Here is a 20,013-nt window from a genome sequence, read left to right as displayed (position 1 = left end):
GCTGCCTCCGCCCCGCAATGCCGGGAAAGGAAACCGAAAGCGGCCGTGCCGGTGCCGGACGGGCGGCGGTGCGGGGTGTTTTCCATCCTTTGCGCTTCCACTCCGATTCTCTTCGCTTCCCCTTCTCTTGGCTTCCCCTTCTCTTCGCTTCCCCTTGCCGCGGGAGCCGTACAGAGAAGGAGAAGCTCCGTTTCGTGGGTGCTGCCCGCTGCTGACGAGTGGCGGGAGCTCTGCCCACCGGGAGGGACTTGCGGGGAACTGGAAAGTGAAACTTTGCGGGGAATTGGAAAGGGAAGCGCTGGTGGGTGTCGGGGCAGATCGGCGGCTCCGGAGCTGTGCGGGCAGCATCGCCCGTGTTCGGCCGCAGGAGCGCCGCGGTCCCCAGCGCCCAGCGCTGCCCTCGCCCCGGAGAGCTGCAACAGACCCGGGGCAGTCCCCGGCCGGACGATGGAGGGTCCTGGGCAGGAGCCCCACGCCCTACAGTTCCGAGGGGGAACGAGAGGTGAGGGTGCCCCGGGGAGCGCAGGGCAGGGGGGCCGGGTGTGGTGCTGGTACAGGGGGATCCGCTACTCCCCTATACCTGTGTACAGCGAAATTTTCCCTCAAGGCTGAGTTTCAACACTTCCTTATTTGCTCTTGGAGTCTGTTTGGGGCCATGATGCGGCGATGTGTTGCAGCAGGCTCTTGCTGTTTGTTCTTGCTAGCAGTCAATTTTTGGCTAAGCCTTCTGTGGGGAGTCTGACAAAGGCCCTGTGGACTGTGCTTCCTGCTGCTGCGAGAGGCTGCGCTTCCACCAGACACTCCATGTTTTGTGCCTGCTCTGGACGGTTCAAGTCAGCTGTGGCGTCCTCTGTCATTATTTCACCGATGATTAACTCTCGAGGAAATGCTATCCTGTGCAGAAAACTTAATCTTTCACTTTCTTACTTCTGCTTTCAGCTCTGTGGCAAGAGGTTTTCTTTTTTAGTGTCTTCGTAGCTCAAGTGAACTCTAAGCAGGGCACTCTCTTTAGCAGTTGGATAGGAGGGTACAAATGAGACACCAATTTGAAAATCTGTGTGCAAATGTAATAATTTTTTAACTTGTTGTCAAATGTTCAAAGTATGCTGACTATCAGGTCAATATGCTCATTTGTCTTTGTTGGGAAGCATGTTAATTTGGTTGACTTATAATTAAGGAGTATCTTTATTTCTGCTTTTTTAAAGGGCATGCACTTCGTTTGGACATTGCCTTTATAGGAAGAGGCAGAAACAGAACAAATAATGTACCAGGCCAGGCATCTGAGTTAGGGGAAAACCTCCAAGACAGTAATTATACCTTTCCACATGGGCGAAGAGAAGAGGGGTTTCGTGGCTGGATTTCAAAGGTTCCTCAATCAAGTAAGAATAAACCAAGAATCCAAGGTGAACAGGCCAACAGTAAATCCACAGGATTCTCAGCGAAACAGGAGAATGAGGGAAGGAGAATGAGGTATCAAGGTGGACAAATACATGAGAGGGGCAGAGGATCCTGGAATGAGCAAGGAAATGCATTTAGAGGAAGAAGGTATCAGCTTGGACAAGCCCATGAGAGGACCAGAGGACCCTGGAATGAGCAAGAAAATGGAGGCAGGGGAAGGAGGTATCAAGGTGGACAAGCTCAGGGAGGAGCTAGAGGGAGAGGGCTGAGGAGTAGGTGGGAAAATGAAGGTAGCACATGGAGGATCCAACCTCGGGAGAATCCTCATTTCTACCAGAATACGACCCCAGGTGGTGCCCACCACAGTGAGCAGCCTCGGCAAGCCAGAAGGATTGGCTATAAATTCCTTGAAAGTCTCCTCGAGAAAGACCCCTCAGAAGTTGTCATCATACTTGCCTCCAATTCAGGGTTGAAGGAACTTCTTTCCCAAACAACCATGAACCGCAATTTCGTTCAGCTCATTTGCCAGGTGCTTCGGAAAGTGTGCAGTTCCCAAATGGATAGACAGAGTGTCCAACACATTCTTGGACTTGTGAAGGAGTCCAACTTTCTCAAGGTCTGTCTGCCACAGTATGTGTCTGATATGGTAACAGAAGTAGTTCCTGCTGTACGCCATGAGTACCCTGAGCATATCAGCAACATCATTTTACTTCTCCAGCACCTGATAAGTACTTTCCCAGCCAGCTCTGTGCAGAAAGTCTCCATTCTCTTGACAGTCTTGACAGCATCCATAGATGCCCTGAGAACTTTTGGTGTGGACATCACAGAAGAGACAGAGAAGAATCTCAATAAAGTCCAGATGCTCATGCAGCATCTGCAGGAGAAGAGACGTGAAGGCACGCTGAGGGATGATAAGTGTACATTTGTGCGGCCTCAAGGTGGGGGAGCAGAAAGCTATCGTTTTATGAGCATTTATCCAACATATGATGAGATACATGGTAATGAGAAACCTTTTCTACGTCCCAATTTTGTTTTTGGAAAATATGAAAGCACCAGTATTTATCTTGACACCCACTTCCGACTTTTGAGAGAAGACTTTGTAAGGCCTTTAAGGGAAGGTATCATGGAGGTTTTGCAGAACCTCCAGGACAGAAATTTGAGAAAGAAAAAATTTGATGATATCAGGATCTACTTTGATGCACGGATTATTGCCCCATCTTGTACCCCAACTGGCATTGCTTACAAGGTCCAGTTTGACACAAAACCACTGAGGTTTGTACAATGGCAGAACTCTAAACGGTTGCTGTATGGATCCCTAGTCTGCATGTCCCAAGATCACTTTGAAACCTTCCTTTTTGCCACTGTTTCTAATCGTAATGCTGCAGAACTTGTCAATGGGATTGTGGAGCTGTGTTTTGATCCAGAGAGCCAGCCACTACTGGGAGAGTTTGAACCCTCAGACTCTTTCCTCATGGTAGAGACAACTGCCTATTTTGAGGCCTATCGGCATGTGTTAGAAGGGTTGCAGAAAATGCGGGAAGAAGATATCCCATTCCAGAAGTACATTGTGGAATGTGATGCACAGGTGAAGGAGCCAGCATACCTGACACGGGATACTGTCTACAACCTTGCACCTTTGATGACGACTTCGCGTAAAGAGAAGGGCCCTGATAGCTTGAGAAGTGTCAACATTCTAGATCCCAGTCAATGGCTTTCAATGGAAGCTTTGAAATTAGATGAGTCTCAGATGCAGGCATTGAATCTTGCACTCACCAAGGAGCTGGCTATCATCCAAGGACCTCCTGGCACTGGTGAGACATATTTGCTTAAAGGCTCTGTAATTTAAGAAGTTCTCCTTGATTTCCTTATCTAGGGAGATTAACTTCAGAGAAAGCCAGCGTTACTGTCTGCAAAGCTTTAGTCCTGTGCATAATTGATGCTTGAGTCACCCAGTTAATGTGAGCTGTGGAGATAGTTAAATATCCTCAAATAGCCAAATCTGATCTTTGCCCACCTACATGCAGATAGACACCAGCTGCACTGTTGGCTGTGCTTGTATATTGGGGTGAAGAAGTTTACAATGGCCTTTGAGAGCTTGGTCTTTTCTTGCTGTGCAGCACTCTCCTACTTGTCTTCACGGCATGTTAGGGCTTGGGGAACATTCAGCCATGAACCATTGTGTGAATAAAGTATTACAAGATTGACTGTATTTGTTTTAAATGGTACCTGAATTTAACAAGCACCAGTGCTTGTATTCCAATAGTATGTGGATGTTTCATGTGCAGCCAAATGCCATCTATGATGCCACTATCAGAGTGGCCTGGGGGAGGCAGTGGGAGAGAAAACCCTTTGTCCAGGTCTGGTGTGTTATCCGAAAAATAACATTCTTGCAGACCTTGCTCAGCTACAGGCCAGAAGGTCAGTGTCGTGCTACTTTGTCTACATTTTGTAAGCTAGTTGCCCCTGGCATCAGTTCTCCGGGTACAGACCAGATTGGCAGCCTAGAAAGAAATCTTATGTCTGTTTTTGATGATTTCTGTGTTTCAAGGCACTCATATAGGGTGGATTACCCTTTTCTGATTCTGAGCTTGTCTTGCAGGGAAGACTTACGTGGGTTTGAAGATTGTTCAGGCTCTCTTGGCTAATGATCACGTGTGGCAAAGCCCTTACTGGAAGCGTCCCATCCTTATAGTCTGCTACACCAACCATGCACTGGATCAGTTCTTAGAAGGTAAGAGTACCTGCAAGCAGGATGGTGGTATAATCATAGAATCATAGAATAGTTTGGGTTGGAAAGACCTTAAAGATCATCTCGTTCCAACCTACCTGCCATGGACAGGGATACCTTCCACTAGAGCAGGTTGCTCATAGCTCTGTCCGGCCTGGCCTTGAACACTTCAAGTGATGGTGTATCTACTATCTGGTCAACCTGTTGTTAGAACCTGTAATTAGAAACTATACTATAACTCTTACTCTGCTCATTGTATGGCATGATAATCTGCATTTTGGTTTGATTCTTTTTAGTGACTCTAGCCCTATTGACATAGATTAAAAAAACTTCACTCAGAGCAAACCACTGTAGGATTTGCAGTCAAAGGGTACTTTTCCTACCTCTTGTCCTACTGCTGAAAATTGAGCTTTGCCATTTAGTTCTAATATTTCTTTTTTATTCCCAGGAATACTCTCATTTGAATTAGATGGGGTAGTGCGTATTGGGGGCAGGAGTAGCAGTGCATCCCTGCACAGATTCACCTTGAAGGAGCTGAGGAAGCATACCAACAGATTTGACTTCCCAGACTACTTCTTCAGAGACTATGAACATGTATGTACAGACCTCCTGTGAGGTGCTGGGACTGGGTTGCCTGTGCATTGGAGGAGATAATAAACCTCCTGCACACCTGGCCTTTCACCTTGTTTTACGCTGAATTTGGCCTCTTAATTCTTCTGTCAGATTTTTGTCCTGCTGTTAGTGAACTTTGTTTCTCTGAGTGTGACACTGCCTCCCTTGTCTTTGTTATGAGTAGACAACGACTGAGATGAAAATGGCTGAGGAGGGTCTCCTTGAAGGAGCCAGGCGGTTGGAGTGCACGGCCTACGGAGTTCTGCATGAGCGCTACTTGAAACCGCACATGGCGCCCCAGCACTGGGCCAGCCTGAGAAGGGCTGTGGTAAGAGAGGTCCCTTTCTTCTGAGTCAAGCAGTCCCAGTGCATGCTTACCATCCTTTCTGCTAATGGGCCTGAGGTTCCCCCAGCATATATCTTTTTAGCATCATTTGGTTATTGGAAAAGTAAGGGAGTGAACAGCAGGCTGTACCAAATGACAATAGTCTAGACAGGCAGGGCAAGCAGGGGCTTTGAATTTTGCTCCTTTAAACTGCAGAGATTCTAAATGATCTTTAGCAGCATAAAAAATGCAAGTACTCAAAGGAAAGCCTCTTAAACTGAAGGGAGGAGAGGTACCCTTCCTGAAGATCTGGGGCTGCTTGGACTTTCTAGATCTGGAGGGTGTCCTGGGGGGTCTTGTCCTAGTTGCCACTGCTGTAAGGTGCTGCTTTGGCATCATGCTAAGACTCTGAAGTGCACTAGGCCTGGTTGATTTGAGTTTCCCTGTATTAGGAGGACTCTGAGTTTTACTACATGGCATCACAACGCTCACTGATTCTGGAGTGGCTGGGACTTGTTGTATCTGCCTTCAACCAGAATGCTGCAGAGAATAAATGGGCTGAAAATCCAGGTAAAATAAACAAACAAACAAACAAACAAACAAAAACAAACACCAGAAAGACACCCACCCCACACACATTTTCTACAAGTGTGTTTACCTAAGCAGTGTATGTGTGCCAGAAGAGAGACACTGCTACTTAACAGGCACTGAATGATGTGTGATACTGTGAGGGAACGGAAAGAAGATTAACTAATTTCAACGTAGTGATCTGACTGCTGCACTTATAGAGTGGCTGTGGCTTACTTCATGTGACTGGTGACTCTCATAGGTGGTGAGCAGGAGGGAGAGGAGGAGAGGGAAGATGAAGCAGAAGAGGAGCTTTTGGCGATCCCAGAGATGGCTGACCTGATTGAAGATGAGAGAGTGATTGAGGATGAAAAGATAGCAAACTATTGGAGGAGGGAGAAGGAAGATGACAGTATTCATGAAATAGCCCGTTCCATGTTGGCTATGAAGCTGGACCAGGAAGAAAAAACAGTTCAACCACAGCAGGAGACTATGCAGTGGGAGGTAACTGCATGCATTAGCATGACTGTGTAAAGAATAACAGGAGATACTAACACAAAAGAATAAAAGAATCTTTGTGCTGTAACTGCTTATTGGAGTGCTTTTTTTTTTTTTTTTTTCAGATAACTCGTGGCCAGAGGAGAAAAATTATGCAGAAGATGAAGGTTGAGCTCCGTAAACTGAACACAATGACAGAGTTAGAGGCCAATGCTGTTCAGGATGTGTGGCAACTTGACCTGAACTCCCGTTGGAGGCTTTACAGGTGACAAAGCTATTTTGCAGGGCTTGTCAGGCAGGTGTTTCCTAGGATCATTCTAGTGTGCAAAGTGTGTCAAGCCATGATGTTTCTGTTTGTACTTGTTCAGTTCCTTGTTTGAACATGCTTGTTCTTAACTTCCTTGTACTGCATGGGAAGCAATGTCATGCCCTGCATTTGTACATGTTCCGCACTAAGTACAGATGATAATAACCTCTTTCCCAAAAGGTATGGCAGAAGTTTTGAGCTGAATCCACTCAGAACCTGTGGATCACCATCCTGTTTTCCTTGCATGTGTGATAATGGTGCTTTCTTCCCAGGCTTTGGCTGCAGACTTACCAGGGTTTTATTCGAGACAACATTCGGGAACATGAAGAGCAGTATCAGGAAGCAGCCAGAAAACTGAAAGAACTGAAGCTGGAGCAAGATCTCTGCATTCTCCGTAGTGCCAGAGTTGTGGGGATGACGACTACAGGTGCAGAGCAGTTGGGAAGCCAACCAGTATTGTATTGCTTCCAATCATGTTTAAAGAACCTTTTTGCTGAATTATTAGTATCATGTGTTGCTTCACAGCCTGGGTCAGGCTCTGCATTAGTCTGGAGCCTTTTTAATCTGTGAGTCCCTTTGCAAATGGGGCTGTTGTGAGAGTTGTTAATTAGTGGCATGAGCAGCTTCTGTGCTGTTTTGCACTCCCCCTTCTCGAGTAGCATTCTTCTAATGGAACTACACCACTTGTTCCTTAGTAAGGCATGGCTAATACCTGTATTGCTATTCCCACATTCCCACAGCACCTTCTGGAGATGGTAGTGTCATGGTCGTTATGGTATGTCCCTTTGGAGAGACAATTTAGGTATACTTATGTGTGTAGAACAATGTATTGAGTGTTTCTTCTGTCTGAAGAGAGCATTGAAAAAAGGACCAAGGCAGGCATAGGACTAATCCCCACCTGCCTTCCTTAACTCTTCATATAGAAGCCATCCCTGGTATGGTGCTGCTTTAAAATTCAAAAAGCCAGGTGTTGAAATGGGGAATCTTGAGAAGAACCCCAGTTTTTCTGAGACAGAGCCTACTCCTCTCTGTGAAAAATCTTGCCTTACTGCTTGAATGCAGTTATATCCTAAGGTTTATCTTCTGTCCTTGCTCAGGTGCTGCAAAATACCGACGGATCTTGCAGTACATAGAGCCACGAATTGTCATTGTAGAAGAGGCAGCAGAGGTGCTTGAGGCTCACACTATTACTACTCTGAGTAGAGAATGCCAGCACCTCATCCTCATTGGAGATCACCAGCAGGTAACTTTCATGACTAACATCCCTGTCTGCTGGGTTAACGAACGGGAACCGTCTAAGCAAATGCTGTGTGGGACAATTGCCAAGGCATGTTGCTCCCCACCTTCCACAGATACCACAGGTCCTGTCTCCTATAGTTTTAGAGTAGAGCTCCTGTGGGACTGGTGTTTTAGTTGAACTGGTACAATTTTAGATGTGCTTTGATTGTGACTGTATCTAGCTTTGATGTTTAGCACTTCTGCAAGGATCCAGTCTCTGGCCTTTCAGTGGGAGACCAGTCAGAGAAAATGAGAGTGAAAAATCCTGCTTACACATAGGAAAAGTGCCAAAACATGGACCTCCTATCCCTTCTCTTTCAGTTGCAGCCTAGTGCAAATGTATATGACCTGGCCAAGAACTTCAACCTCGAAGTCTCTCTCTTTGAACGTCTGATCAAAGTGGACTTCCCCTTTGTCTGTCTGAAGTACCAAGTAAGAAAGAGCTATAAAAAACTTCGTGGCATTTGTATTTGGGTTGTTTTAAGTCTGTAATACACTTAAGTTTATATTTCTACTGTAAGAGCAGCCTAAAAGAAAATAATGTTCTATCTAACTTCTGGAAAGAGTGGTAGGAGCTGTCAAACTGATACAGAGTTCCAGCATATTTTCAGTTATTTAGTGATATTGTCCACAGCACTGTGGTTTTCATGTTGTTTTTTTTTTTTTTTTTTTTTTTGTGAAAAACATGGTTTATTGTGGCATCTGAAACTCCCACAACTTTGCAGAGTGAAACAGCACAATTCTTCTCAGGATGCTTCCTGCTAAATTGCTATAATCATTTATCTTGGTGCCTGGGGAAGTTAATTCTACCACCAGCAGTCCTGTGTTAAAGGTACCTGAAAGAGCTCATTTAATAGTTAGGTGAGGTGCTGGCTTTTGTTATCTGTAAGTGTACTTAGATTTGCACTGAAACCAGCATTATTGTGCAACAACCTTATCAAGACATTTTCTTGAAGATGCTCTGCAGTTGTTGGTGGTGTCAGCAATGGGGTGAGGAAGAGCAGGGATTGGGAAGTGCTCCCTTCTTGTCTTCTATTGAAAAGTCATCCTTGTCTTGTATTCAGCCACTGTCTGTACAGTGGAGCAAAAGAATATTAACAGGGAAAAATAATGCTCCTTTCTCAAGACTGATAAAATTGTTTTGTGTTTCAGCACCGCATGCGCCCTGAAATTGCCCAGCTTATCAGTCCTCATATATACCAGAACCTGGAGAACCATCCCTCTGTCCTGGAATATGAGAATATAAAAGTGAGTTTTCAGCAATCCAAGTGGTTGCTTTTGTCCCCTGTTACTGGCTAAATGAGTTTCTGTAAGCTACAGTGTTCAAGGATTTCAAATTCTTAGGTCAAATTCACTTATTGAAATTTATACCTGAATCAGGGAATTGTGCAATGTAGAATTATGTAAATAATTTGTAGTTCTTCTGGCATTAGTAATGGTGGACAGTGGAAAGAGATCCAATACCAATGACTTTAAAAGAACAGTAAAAAAATGGAAGGGGGAACAAATGAATTGTAGGAGTTTGAAAGTTAGGAAGAAATCTTAAATGAAAGACTTGAAGCATAATATTGAAACTCCAACATAAAATAGGTGACAGGAACTCTTTTTCCTTGGTCTCTCCATTTGGGCATTCTACCAATAAACAACATCTGCAAAGAAGACCTGTGCAGCTTGCAAGTATAAAGTCATCATTTATCATCTAACATGCACAATAAATAGCCAGAATTTAGTAAGTTATTAGAATGCTTGCCTTGGGTATCAGTCAGAAGTGTCAGTCTTTGCTTCTTCGTTAATGGTACTGAGCTTCCATCTTAACACTCACTCCCTATTTTCTGATTTATATTTCCTCAATGAAATGAGGAAATACAAATGAGGAAGCCCTAACCAGGGCCTCATGTATCTCTATGTTGGGGCTTTTCTTGCATCTTTGAACTCTTAACAGTCATCTCTCTGTAATCTTACCTTGGAAAACCAGAGATCTGTGTTTGATCTACAAAAGCTGTTCTTTCTGTTAAAATCAGTCTCTGGGTTTTGGCAGGCAGAACAATAATTTCTTATGGGTAGAATAATTCTAGTTAATAGGTAAAAAATTGAAAGCCCCTGCTAACTTAAGGCAAATACAGTTTTTGAACAGGTGAGCAGTCAGCTCTGCACACCATGAGCTGGTAAGTGACTACTGGAGTCCTAGCATTCCTAGTTTTTTCTGTTGAAGAAGAAATCTTCCTTGCTGCTTTGTTTTTATTGCAGCAACACAGGAAGCATGTTTTAGGCAAGTGCTCAGCCCTGTGCACTGGTAACTTAGTATCTTTCTCCCACAGGGCCAAAACAAGACATTGTTCACACCATGAATATGCTTTGAGAAGTTACTAACCCTTCATGTTTTCTTTGTTATAAGCTGGAAATGTGCAGTAAAAACATCTCTGGAAAGATAGGGAATAAAATCAGAACCTGATTTCATATTATGATACTAAAATATTACCACTAAGCTGAAATGGGAATTTGATTAATAACCTATGGAAATCTAAGAGGAAATCACCTTAATAGACAGTAACTGCATACTGTAGTCAAGACTCCTTAAAAGTCCTCCTGTCAGTGGATAATCAGGAGCATGGAAACAGGCTGGGGTGACAGAAACTAGAATTCTCTCTCTGACATCCTTCCTCTTGTTTCAGGGTGTCTCAACTAATGTCTTCTTTGTGGAGCATGAGGTTCCTGAACAAGAGATCCAGGAAGGGAAAAGCCACCAGAACCCACACGAGGCCCACTTTGTAGTGGAACTGTGCAAATACTTCTTGTGTCAGGGCTATGAACCTTCTCAGATCACCATTCTCACTACTTACACTGGCCAGCTCTTCTGTCTGCGTAGGCTCATGCCAGCAAAGATCTTTGAAGGTGTGAAGGTTCATGTGGTAGATAAGTACCAGGGAGAGGAGAACGATATTATTCTGCTGTCATTGGTGCGGAGCAACAAAGAGGGGAGACCTGGGTTCTTGCAGATCCCTAATCGGATATGTGTGGCATTATCCAGAGCTAAGAAAGGCCTCTATTGTATTGCGAACATGAGAATGCTTGGCAAGGTTCCTCTCTGGAACAAGATCTTTGAAACCCTTGGGAAGAATGGTCACATTGGCCAGTCATTGGAGCTTTGCTGTCAAAACCACCCTGGAACCAAGACAATGGTATCTACAGGTGAAGACTTCAACAGTGTCCCAGAGGGAGGCTGTACTCGTCCCTGTGAGTTTAGGTTGAATTGTGGACATGCTTGCACAAGGGCATGTCACCCATATGACCCTGAGCACAAAAAGTTCCAATGCCTGAAGCCTTGTCAAAAGGTACTTTGTGAAGATGGGCACCAGTGCCCAAAGTCATGTTATGAGTCCTGTGGAGAATGTATGGTGAAGGTAGAGAAAACTATTTCTAAGTGTGGCCACATACAGATGGTGCCATGCTGTATTCCAGAATGGAATTTTGAGTGCCTAGAACCTTGCCAGAAGAAGTTAAACTGTGGACACACATGCAAGCGTTCCTGTGGGACACAGTGCACAATGAAGTGTCCTGAAAAGGTTACAGCCACACTGAAATGTGGCCACAAGCAGAAAGTTTCTTGCTGGATGACTAGGATGGAATATGAGGACGCTGTGAAATGTGAGAGTAAGTGTTCTGTCACACTGGCATGTGGTCATGTATGTTCAGGTTCCTGTCATACTTGCTCTGGAGGAAGATTTCATAAGGCATGTGACAGCCCATGCAAGCGTGTCTTGATCTGTTCCCACAAGTGTCAAGAGCCTTGTACTACAGAATGTCCTCCTTGTCAGAAGGAGTGTCAGAACTATTGTATTCACAGTAAGTGCAAAAAGAAATGTTGGGAAAGCTGTGTGCCTTGTGCTGAGCCATGTGAGTGGCAGTGCCAGCACTATCAGTGTACCAACCTTTGCTCTGAGCCGTGCAACAGGCCTCGCTGCAATGTGCCCTGTGCTAAGACGCTGCCCTGTGGTCATCCCTGTGTTGGATTGTGTGGAGAGCCCTGCCCAAAGAAGTGCCTTGTTTGTGACCATGAGGAACTCACTCAGATCTTTTTTGGCTTTGAGGATGACCCAGATGCTCGATTTGTGCAGCTCGAAGACTGTGGCCATGTCTTTGAGTCACAAGGCCTTGACCGCTATATGGATGAAGATGATGATGTCGTCAAGCTGAAGGTATGCCCTATGTGTCAGACACCCATCAGAAAGAATCTGAGATATGGCAGCAGTGTGAAAAGGCAGGTGGAGGAGATAGAACAGGTGAAACAGAAAATCCGAGGCCCGGCAGAGGAAATTGAGTCTAACAGAAAGAGACTGCAGGCTGCACTGACGCAGAATGTTTTTCTGAGGCATAATCTATCGTCCAAGTATGCCATGCTGGAAAAGAAGCTAAAAGCTTCTCCTCTCTCCACAAAGAGTATTGGACTAATTGAGAACCTGCTTAATTTCTACAATCGTGTAGCAGACCTAACTAATTCTCTGAAGAATATTGATGTGAATGAAAAGAAGGGGCTGACAAAGAGGCTGGATGAAGTGCAGAAGTGGTTGGATAAGCAACGCGTCAGTTTTACAGAACAGGAGCTCACTGACCTGCAGTCTGAGATCCAGAGACTGACGTATTTGCAGAGCCTCTTGGCAAGGTGCAAAGCAGGTAGGATGATATCCACAGACATCGCAGCAGAGATTACCAGTGCACGTGAGATCCTGGAAGGGACAAAGAAATTCACAGAGGAGGATGAGGCTGCAGTGAAGGCTCACCTGAAGAAGATCAATGCTAGCTTGCCCATGTCAGGGCTGGGGATTTCTGAAGCTGAGCGGGTGCAGATTGTCAATGCTATTGGCTGTCGTCGTGGCCACTGGTTCAAGTGCAAAAATGGGCATATCTATGTAATTGGGGAGTGTGGGGGGGCAATGGAGAAGGGTACGTGCCCTGAGTGCCACGAAGTCATCGGCGGCACGAACCACACTCTGGAGAGCAGCAACAGCCTGGCCTCAGAGATGGACGGGGCCACCCATGCGGCCTGGTCCGACGTGGCCAACAACATGCTCAACTTCGAGGACCTCCGCCAGCTGATGTAGTGCGCTGTGAGCCTCGCTCCTCACCGCAGACACGCACGCAGGGGCACAGCCCCACTGCTTCCCCCGTTTGCTTGCTCTATACTAATAAAGTGTGTATCGCTGCCAACCGGGCGGGGCTGTCTCTATGGGGTGGGGTTGTCTCTGTGGGATGGGGCTGTCTCTGTGGGGTTGTCTGTGGGGCGGGGCTGTCTCTATGGAGTGGGGCTGTCTCTAAGGGGTTGTTTGTGGGGCGGGGCTGTCTATGGAGTGGGGCTGTCTCTATGGAGCGGGGCTGTCTCTAAGGGGTTGTTTGTGGGGCGGGGCTGTCTCTATGGAGTGGGGCTGTCTCTAAGGGGTTGTTTGTGGGGCGGGGCTGTCTCTATGGGATGGGGCTGTCTCTAAGGGGTTGTTTGTGGGGCGGGGCTGTCTCTATGGAGTGGGGCTGTCTCTAAGGGGTTGTTTGTGGGGCGGGGCTGTCTATGGAGTGGGGCTGTCTCTATGGAGCGGGGCTGTCTCTAAGGGGTTGTTTGTGGGGCGGGGCTGTCTATGGAGTGGGGCTGTCTCTATGGAGTGGGGCTGTCTCTAAGGGGTTGTTTGTGGGGCGGGGCTGTCTCTATGGGATGAGGCTGTCTCTAAGGGGTTGTTTGTGGGGCGGGGCTGTCTCTATGGAGTGGGGCTGTCTCTAAGGGGTTGTTTGTGGGGCGGGGCTGTCTATGGAGTGGGGCTGTCTCTATGGAGTGGGGCTGTCTCTAAGGGGTAGTTTGTGGGGCGGGGCTGTCTCCCAGGGCTGTGTCTCTGGGGCGGGGCCGGGGCCGCGGCTCCCGGAGCGGACGTGACGCGCGGGGCGCTCCGGGGCTCCGGGCCCGGCCCGCAGCGATGGAGGCGCGGGAGCCGCTGCGGGACGTGCGCGGGGCGCTGCGGGCGGTGCTGGCGCGGCTGCGAGGTGCGGGCCGGGGCCGGGCGGGGGTCGGGCCGAGCCGGGCCGGCTCCCCGCGGGCTGAGCTGTGTCTGTGCCGTTGCAGAGGGAGAGCCGAGCGAGGGCCGAGAGCCGTTCGAGCTGCCGCGCTTCTGGGACGCGCTAGGTACGGGCGGGGAGCGGCCGGGCCGGGCCGGGAACCGGGGGGGCCGGGGCCGGGGCAGGGCTGCTGTCCCCGCGGGTCTGCGGCTGTGGGCCGTGCCCTCCACTCACGGAGTCACGGAAGGGGCAAGGTTGGAAGAGAGAGATCTTTAAGATCATCAAGTCCAGCCGTTAACCCAGCGGTAGCTCTGTAAGCCCTAAACCACGTCAGTGCCAGATCCAGCCTCCTAAACATCCCCAGGGTTTGTGACTCCACCACCTGCCAGGCCAGCCTATTCCAGTGCTGACCACCCTAACTCTGGTCACCAGACGCTCCAAGGTGTGGCAAAGCAAAGGCCGATATTGAACCGTTCACACAAGCTTTATAAAGGTCTGTGTTAAAGCCTCCTGGCACAGGAGGAAGCCTCCTTCACCTCCTGGTGAACAGGTCATGAACCAGGATGCAGTCTGGGGTTCTGGCTGTCACTACCAGCCAAGTGAGAAAAAGCAGACCCAGGATGCAAGCAATGCATGGCACAAATGCACCAGGGATTTTTTTTTTTTTTTTTTTTTTTTTGTGTAGTGGGGTCTAGTTTATATACTTGTCTGGCTTGGGTGTAAGCAAGTAGTAGAATCAGAGCTGTTGCTCGTCAAGCTGCTCTGTTCTTTTATCTTTTACTTGAGTTGCTTTCTCTTCTTTTGCTCCTGTTGGATTTTTTTTTTTTTTAGGTCAGACATTCCAGGTAACATCACAGGAAGCTACAAAGCTGAGTCTGGCATTCTCAAGGCCTCCACTACCTTCTGCAGAGGTGAGAGAAAGCCTTGACAGGCTATGAAATTGCAGTGTGTGTGCAAGCTTCAGGTATTTCTTGGTTCACTTGAAATAGGCTGTGTACTGTAGAGTGTACTAGTATAATCCAAGAATTGCCCTGAGAACTAATTTTTGTAAGGTAGGGAGATATACTAAATAAAAATGTTCTAATATTCTTTCACAGCTACAGCTCCTTGCAGATAGAGATGGATTATTGGAGAATACAGACCTTAGGTTTAACAAAGAATATGCAATATTTTTGCTATCAGTTGAGAAAAGTTTATCATACAGGTGTTCAGAGGAGAGAAAAAAAAAAGACCTTCAGTTCAAAATAATTATCTAAGTTACTTTTTCTTCTCTGGTGCATGACCATCACAGCAGGGAGTGTTTTGTTACTAAATCATGAGGCAGGTTAAGATGCATTCAGCTTGCTTATGGTGCCTTCTTCTCATGCTGTATTTGTTTACTCAGAGCAGTCTGAAAGCCAGTGATTGCTGGTGAGGATTTCTAAACGTGGTGCAGCTGTGTGTTATCATGGATGATCCTTTTGCCTCTCCATTTTCAGAATTGCCGGAAGCTGAGTGAGGATGTCCAAAATGCCATTCTTGCAGTTGCCACAGTGTACTACTGGCTACCCAAGGGCCAAGGTGAGGTAATGACAGCAAGGCAGTCACCACTGTATAGGATAGGAGTTCTTTCACCACTGCTATGTAGAGAAACCCAGTGTTTCAGAGCCTAATGAGGTCTGCTATCAGTTTTCATTAGCATGGTATGCCATTATCAGCTGTTCTGTAGACTTTGAACGTGTTTATGAGTGAGGTCCTTGTCTGTCTGCTGCTGCAGTTTTCCTTCTGTGGGAGAGTGATGATGTAGGAAGTTGTGTAGCTGATTGAACATTTAAATGTATGAAGTGTTGAAATCCTTGTCCAGAGTTCTTTTGGAACTGGGAAGCATTTTCCATTCTTCAAAATACATGTAACTTCATTTATGCAGTGTATCCACACAAACTGAGCAGCCTGTGTGTTCATCTTCAGCTCCTGCTTTCTGTCAGTGCTGACTCTGTGCCAGCTTTCTTGCTCTTTTTCTATCTCACCCAGGTACTACTCTTCGGAAGATGGTTCGAGATGCTACCACTGAAGTAGTGGAAGGGATGATCCAGCTCACAGACACAATTCTCAATGCCCCAGTGGAGAGGTTGTAATTTTCAATTGCACAGTTCTGTGATTTTGTGATAATTTTTGGGGGAAAAAGGCAAGAAAAAGTTACAAGTATACTTGTTAGGAGGCAGTAAGGGCTTTACACAGACGTGGCACGCTAGTGATAAGCTGGTTGGTGACATCTTTGCAGCAGAACTTTTGCTGGTGTTTATCATCTTTGGTGCAGAAAATTAAACCCCAGTCTAGCACAGTGCTGTTATTGACTGTAACCTTGAGGGTTTTGTTTTGTTTCAGCTTGTCTCAGGAACAGCTGATATCAACTGGAGGTGTGTGGGAGGCCTGTGAGCAAGTGTCTAACTTGCCACGAGGTGAGTGTTGTAAATGTAGAGCAACACTCTAGGATGTATTGTCTTGGAATATCAGCAGCTTTTGCAAGGGCATTCCAGCTGGTACAATGAAGACTGAATGGAGAACAACTCAAAAACTCCACTGGTTTTGAAATGTATAAGCTTGGAAATCAGGTCAGATTCTTTGCCTGACAACAGTGCAGCTCTGAGCTCTGCAAGAAGTTTGATCCTACAGTGATTGCAAGCCTAGATGGAGGTTGTTGCAAACTGATTTGAAACAGTGGGGTGCCACAGTTTTCATCCTTTTGCTTTTGCAGATAACCAGGCAGCAGTTGTGTCGGCTCTGGCTGCATCTCTAGGTGTGGTCAAGGATGCTGTGGAGGAGATGGAACATGTAAGGAAGCCCCTAAGCCTTAGAGGGACCTGCAGTGGTGGATTCATAGAATATTCTGAATTGGAAGGGGTACACAATGATCATCAAGTCCAGCTCCTGGTCCTGCACAGGACAACCCAAACAATCCCACCATGTGCCTGAGAGTTGTCCAAATGCTCCTTGAACTCTGGCAGGTTTGGAGCTGTGGCCACTTTTCTGGGGAGCCTGTTCCAGTGCCCAGCCACCCTCTAGGGTGGTTCAGTGATGGAACACTGAATTATCTTATATACATGCTTTAATATAAATTTTCTTCAACATGATGTAGATTATTATTTTTTGCATGGATTTTAATGAGTTTTTATTCTTAAGCTGGTTTACTTTGTATAAGATTTTCTTAAAGCCATGTCCTGAATTGGGGAGGCAATTTAGGATCATGTAAGAATTCACCAGGTTCTTGCTAGAGTGGTGGATTGTTTTTTTCTTAATCCAGTCATTTTAGCATTAACCAACTGAGATTTGTCCATTAATTTTTTATATAATGTCTAGATTATGCTTTCCCTTTCCTCCTGGGTATTACTGGAATTGATGTTAGGCTCTGGGTTTTCAGTGCCTCTGTGTTCTCAGGCACTGGTGGAAGGGCAGGATCCCTATGGGGACATCATGGAAGATGAGGAGCTGGGCTTTCGGGGCAACAGAGACACGTATTGGTCAGAGGCTGACCGGCAGCTGCTCAGCTCCTGCATGGGGCTGATGAAGGCTTCTAAAGCTTGCCTGAAGAAGGTCTTGGCAGCAGTGAAGGCCCACGGCAAAGCTGATTCTCCAGAGCACATTGCACAGCTGGATGACCTGGCAGACATTGCTAATGAGATCAGCCCAAGGTAAGCAGGGTTCTCTCCATGCTGCCTTTCCCTCTAGAGCAGTCCTGGTCTTTCTTTGAGGTCTTGAGTGAGGGGTAGGGAGAACCTCTGTGATACTGGAGCTGTGATCAGGGGGTGGACACAGATGTGGTGGGAAGGCTGTTAAGCTGTTGAGAGTTGTGTAGGTCAGGAGAGAAACACAGGGGATGGAGCTGTGACCACATCTCACTCCACAGTGAGAGGGACACGCAGGTGACTGAGAAGGCAGTGGGAAGCATCCCATAGGTACAGCTGACATCTCTCTGTTGTTCCTGATCTGCATTCAGGGTGGGTGCAGGCTTTGACCAGGATCTGTGAGTTGTGCTATCAGAACATTCCTTCCTTGCTCCCCTCTTTTGTGTTCCAGTGTTGATGAGCTGGCACTGAGCATGTACCCACCTGTGAACCCGTTGGCTGTGCGACTTAATGTGAGTATGTGCAGTCCTGATAGCTCAGTGTCTGAGCATCTGCACGTGGGACAGTGGCCTGGCTGTAGGGAATGGGAACAAATCAGATTGGAGGGGTTAGGTGACTTCAGGAAGAGATGGGTGTTAGTGACTGCCTCAGTAATAATTTCTTAGGGATGAAGAGTGCCCTTTGTTCTTGCACACTTAACTTCAGGTGGACACACATTCTTCATCTGTACCTCTTCAAGGAAGAGCGTGGCCACTTAAAACTTCAGCTCTGAACTATAATCCAGAGAGATTTCCAGTGACAGAACCTCAGGAAAGTGATGTCTAAGGCTGCCTAGGTACTACAGATGTACTTCCTTTCTTGGGTAGTGCAGTCTTGCTCAAATAAAGCTATCTATGAAAGGAAAAACTCTAACAGCGAGTGTATTCAAGCACTGAAACAAGCTGCTTGGAGAAGCAGTGGAGTCTGCATCTTTGGCAACACTCAAAACTTGACTGGGCAACGCTCTGGCAACCTGACTGAACTTTGAAACATCCCTTGCATCATAAATCAAGTACAAATCTCCTCATGTCTGGGATTTCTTTTATTCTTGATCCTGGTTTCATGCCTTTGGCCAGTGGCTTGATTTTTTTTTAAATAAAAAATAATTACTTAATATCAAATTGCATTAAAATCACTTGCAACTTTGTACTTTAATATCAGTTACTAATTTATAATCAGCTTTTTTTTAAAAAAAAAAAGCATTTTAATGTATGCTTTAAAAAACAGATGGGTTTTTTAATCTGTCACAGCTGGGAGTAGGTTGGGAGGCGCTTCCAGCATGGCAGTGAGGGATAACTTCATTCTGCATCAGGATCCATGGCAGTTTTATTCATTCTTGGCTTTTGTGCATCCCTATAGTCCTCTTTATTTTCCAGTACTGTTCAGACCCTCCTTTTCCTCTCATTTGGCTCACCTTATTTCCCTTTTGTTTCTTTCTAGGCTGCTAAATTGGCCTCGGTATTAAAGAAAGTCTTAGAGATTGCAAAGTGAGTATGAGCTACAGTTTTTTAAGTGTGTGTTCCCTGTTATGAAGGTTGATACCTTTCTGCCTCACATCAAAGATGAATCATTTCTAGACAGTAGGTGCTGGCATTTCAGAGCAATGATGATGTTATCTAGTCACAAAGGAATGGGAGGAAGAAAAAGGTGGTAGGGATGATAGTGGTTCCCTTGTTTTGGGTTTGGGATTGCAGACATGAGTGTGGGCTCTTCTTGCTCAAAGCCCTCTGGGGCTAGAGCAGCCCTGTTTTACTGCTCTGGTTATTCAGAGCTTCACAGTACCCCTGTGTTGCCTGGATGCATAATTGAATTTCCTCCACTTTTGCAGGACAAGCCATGTATGTCCACCATCAGAGGAAGGCTGGGTGCAGTTTCTAACTGGTGCAGTAGATCACAACATGAACAAAGTCAAGAACTTCACACAGGGTCAGCTTTAACTCTTCTGTGCCTAAGTGTGCTGCTGCCAGTGGCTCTGGCATCTGCATTTCCAGTGAACTTTGCTGTTCTTTGGCTGTTTGGAAAATGATGAGAACAATGTTGGAGAGAACTTCACTGCTACTTGGAAGAACTTCTCCAGAAAGTTGCCCTTTGCCATGGCAAAGGTGTCCTTTTGCTTGGATTCTCGGGATGATGCAGTGCTGCTTCTTAACGTGCCCCGTTCTTCAGGCATTACAACTACTGTGGGGTTCAGAGAAAAATAAAGCATTGCTAGATTTACATTAGTTGCTTTATCTGTCTTCAGAGGGCAAAGGATATATTCAGAATGAAAGGGTCTTGCTTCTTTTGCAAGCAGCCCAGTGGAGAATTATAAAATGTGCTGCACTGCTGCTATTTCCTGTTCACTGTCTGAGAGGCCAGTGAATGAGCTTTCTCTTATTTTCTCAGAAAGCAGCAGAAATATTGTTTACTACCTTACCAACGTCAAGGATCTACAGGGGGAGATATCCCCCTATATCTGTCTGTAGAGACATGCTGCATCCATCATCACTTTAAAGTTCCAGGATACCCTTTACTTTGTCATGGGTACGACAGAAGGCTTAAGCACTGTGGGGTCAGCACAGGTGTGGTGAGAACTGCAATGTCTCTTCAGCATTCAGCCCATCTTTGTCACGGTGAGGCTCAGCTT

General features: G+C 46.3%; 2 protein-coding genes across 2 annotated transcripts; both read left to right on the top strand.

The window, feature by feature from the left end:
• Window positions 1–35: 35 nt before the first annotated feature.
• Window positions 36–12,918, top strand: ZNFX1 (zinc finger NFX1-type containing 1). Its single transcript, XM_038159192.1, has 13 exons — window positions 36–502; window positions 1,206–3,209; window positions 3,998–4,129; window positions 4,575–4,720; window positions 4,923–5,066; window positions 5,516–5,633; window positions 5,893–6,134; window positions 6,254–6,393; window positions 6,708–6,862; window positions 7,533–7,678; window positions 8,035–8,145; window positions 8,866–8,961; window positions 10,386–12,918. Exons 1-13 carry the CDS (start codon window positions 448–450, stop codon window positions 12,810–12,812), a joined length of 5,916 nt encoding a protein of 1,971 aa, XP_038015120.1. The 5' UTR covers window positions 36–447; the 3' UTR covers window positions 12,813–12,918.
• Window positions 12,919–13,578: 660 nt separating this feature from the next.
• Window positions 13,579–19,604, top strand: CCNDBP1 (cyclin D1 binding protein 1). The gene is made up of 11 exons (XM_038158731.1): window positions 13,579–13,734; window positions 13,814–13,873; window positions 14,578–14,657; window positions 15,225–15,306; window positions 15,757–15,853; window positions 16,111–16,184; window positions 16,481–16,557; window positions 17,161–17,414; window positions 17,800–17,860; window positions 18,828–18,874; window positions 19,216–19,604. The coding sequence occupies exons 1-11, from the start codon at window positions 13,668–13,670 to the stop codon at window positions 19,322–19,324; spliced, it is 1,008 nt and encodes a 335-aa protein (XP_038014659.1). The 5' UTR covers window positions 13,579–13,667; the 3' UTR covers window positions 19,325–19,604.
• Window positions 19,605–20,013: the final 409 nt, after the last annotated feature.

Source organism: Motacilla alba, chromosome 20 (assembly GCF_015832195.1).
Source record: "Motacilla alba alba isolate MOTALB_02 chromosome 20, Motacilla_alba_V1.0_pri, whole genome shotgun sequence".
Classification (NCBI taxonomy): Eukaryota; Metazoa; Chordata; class Aves; order Passeriformes; family Motacillidae; genus Motacilla; species Motacilla alba.
Note: the sequence above shows the minus strand (reverse complement) of the source record. Positions and strands in the feature narration are given on the sequence as shown.

Bases quoted from the DNA above. Each gene is read 5' to 3' on its own strand.
- CCNDBP1 (XM_038158731.1), top strand. From the start codon at position 13,668: ATGGAGGCGCGGGAGCCGCTGCGGGACGTGCGCGGGGCGCTGCGGGCG. The intron at 14,658-15,224 runs GTGAGAGAAAGC...CTCCATTTTCAG, and splicing joins CTCCACTACCTTCTGCAGAG to AATTGCCGGAAGCTGAGTGA. The intron at 17,415-17,799 runs GTAAGCAGGGTT...TTTGTGTTCCAG, and splicing joins GCTAATGAGATCAGCCCAAG to TGTTGATGAGCTGGCACTGA.
- ZNFX1 (XM_038159192.1), top strand. From the start codon at position 448: ATGGAGGGTCCTGGGCAGGAGCCCCACGCCCTACAGTTCCGAGGGGGA. The intron at 5,634-5,892 runs GTAAAATAAACA...TGACTCTCATAG, and splicing joins TAAATGGGCTGAAAATCCAG to GTGGTGAGCAGGAGGGAGAG. The intron at 8,146-8,865 runs GTAAGAAAGAGC...TTTGTGTTTCAG, and splicing joins TTGTCTGTCTGAAGTACCAA to CACCGCATGCGCCCTGAAAT.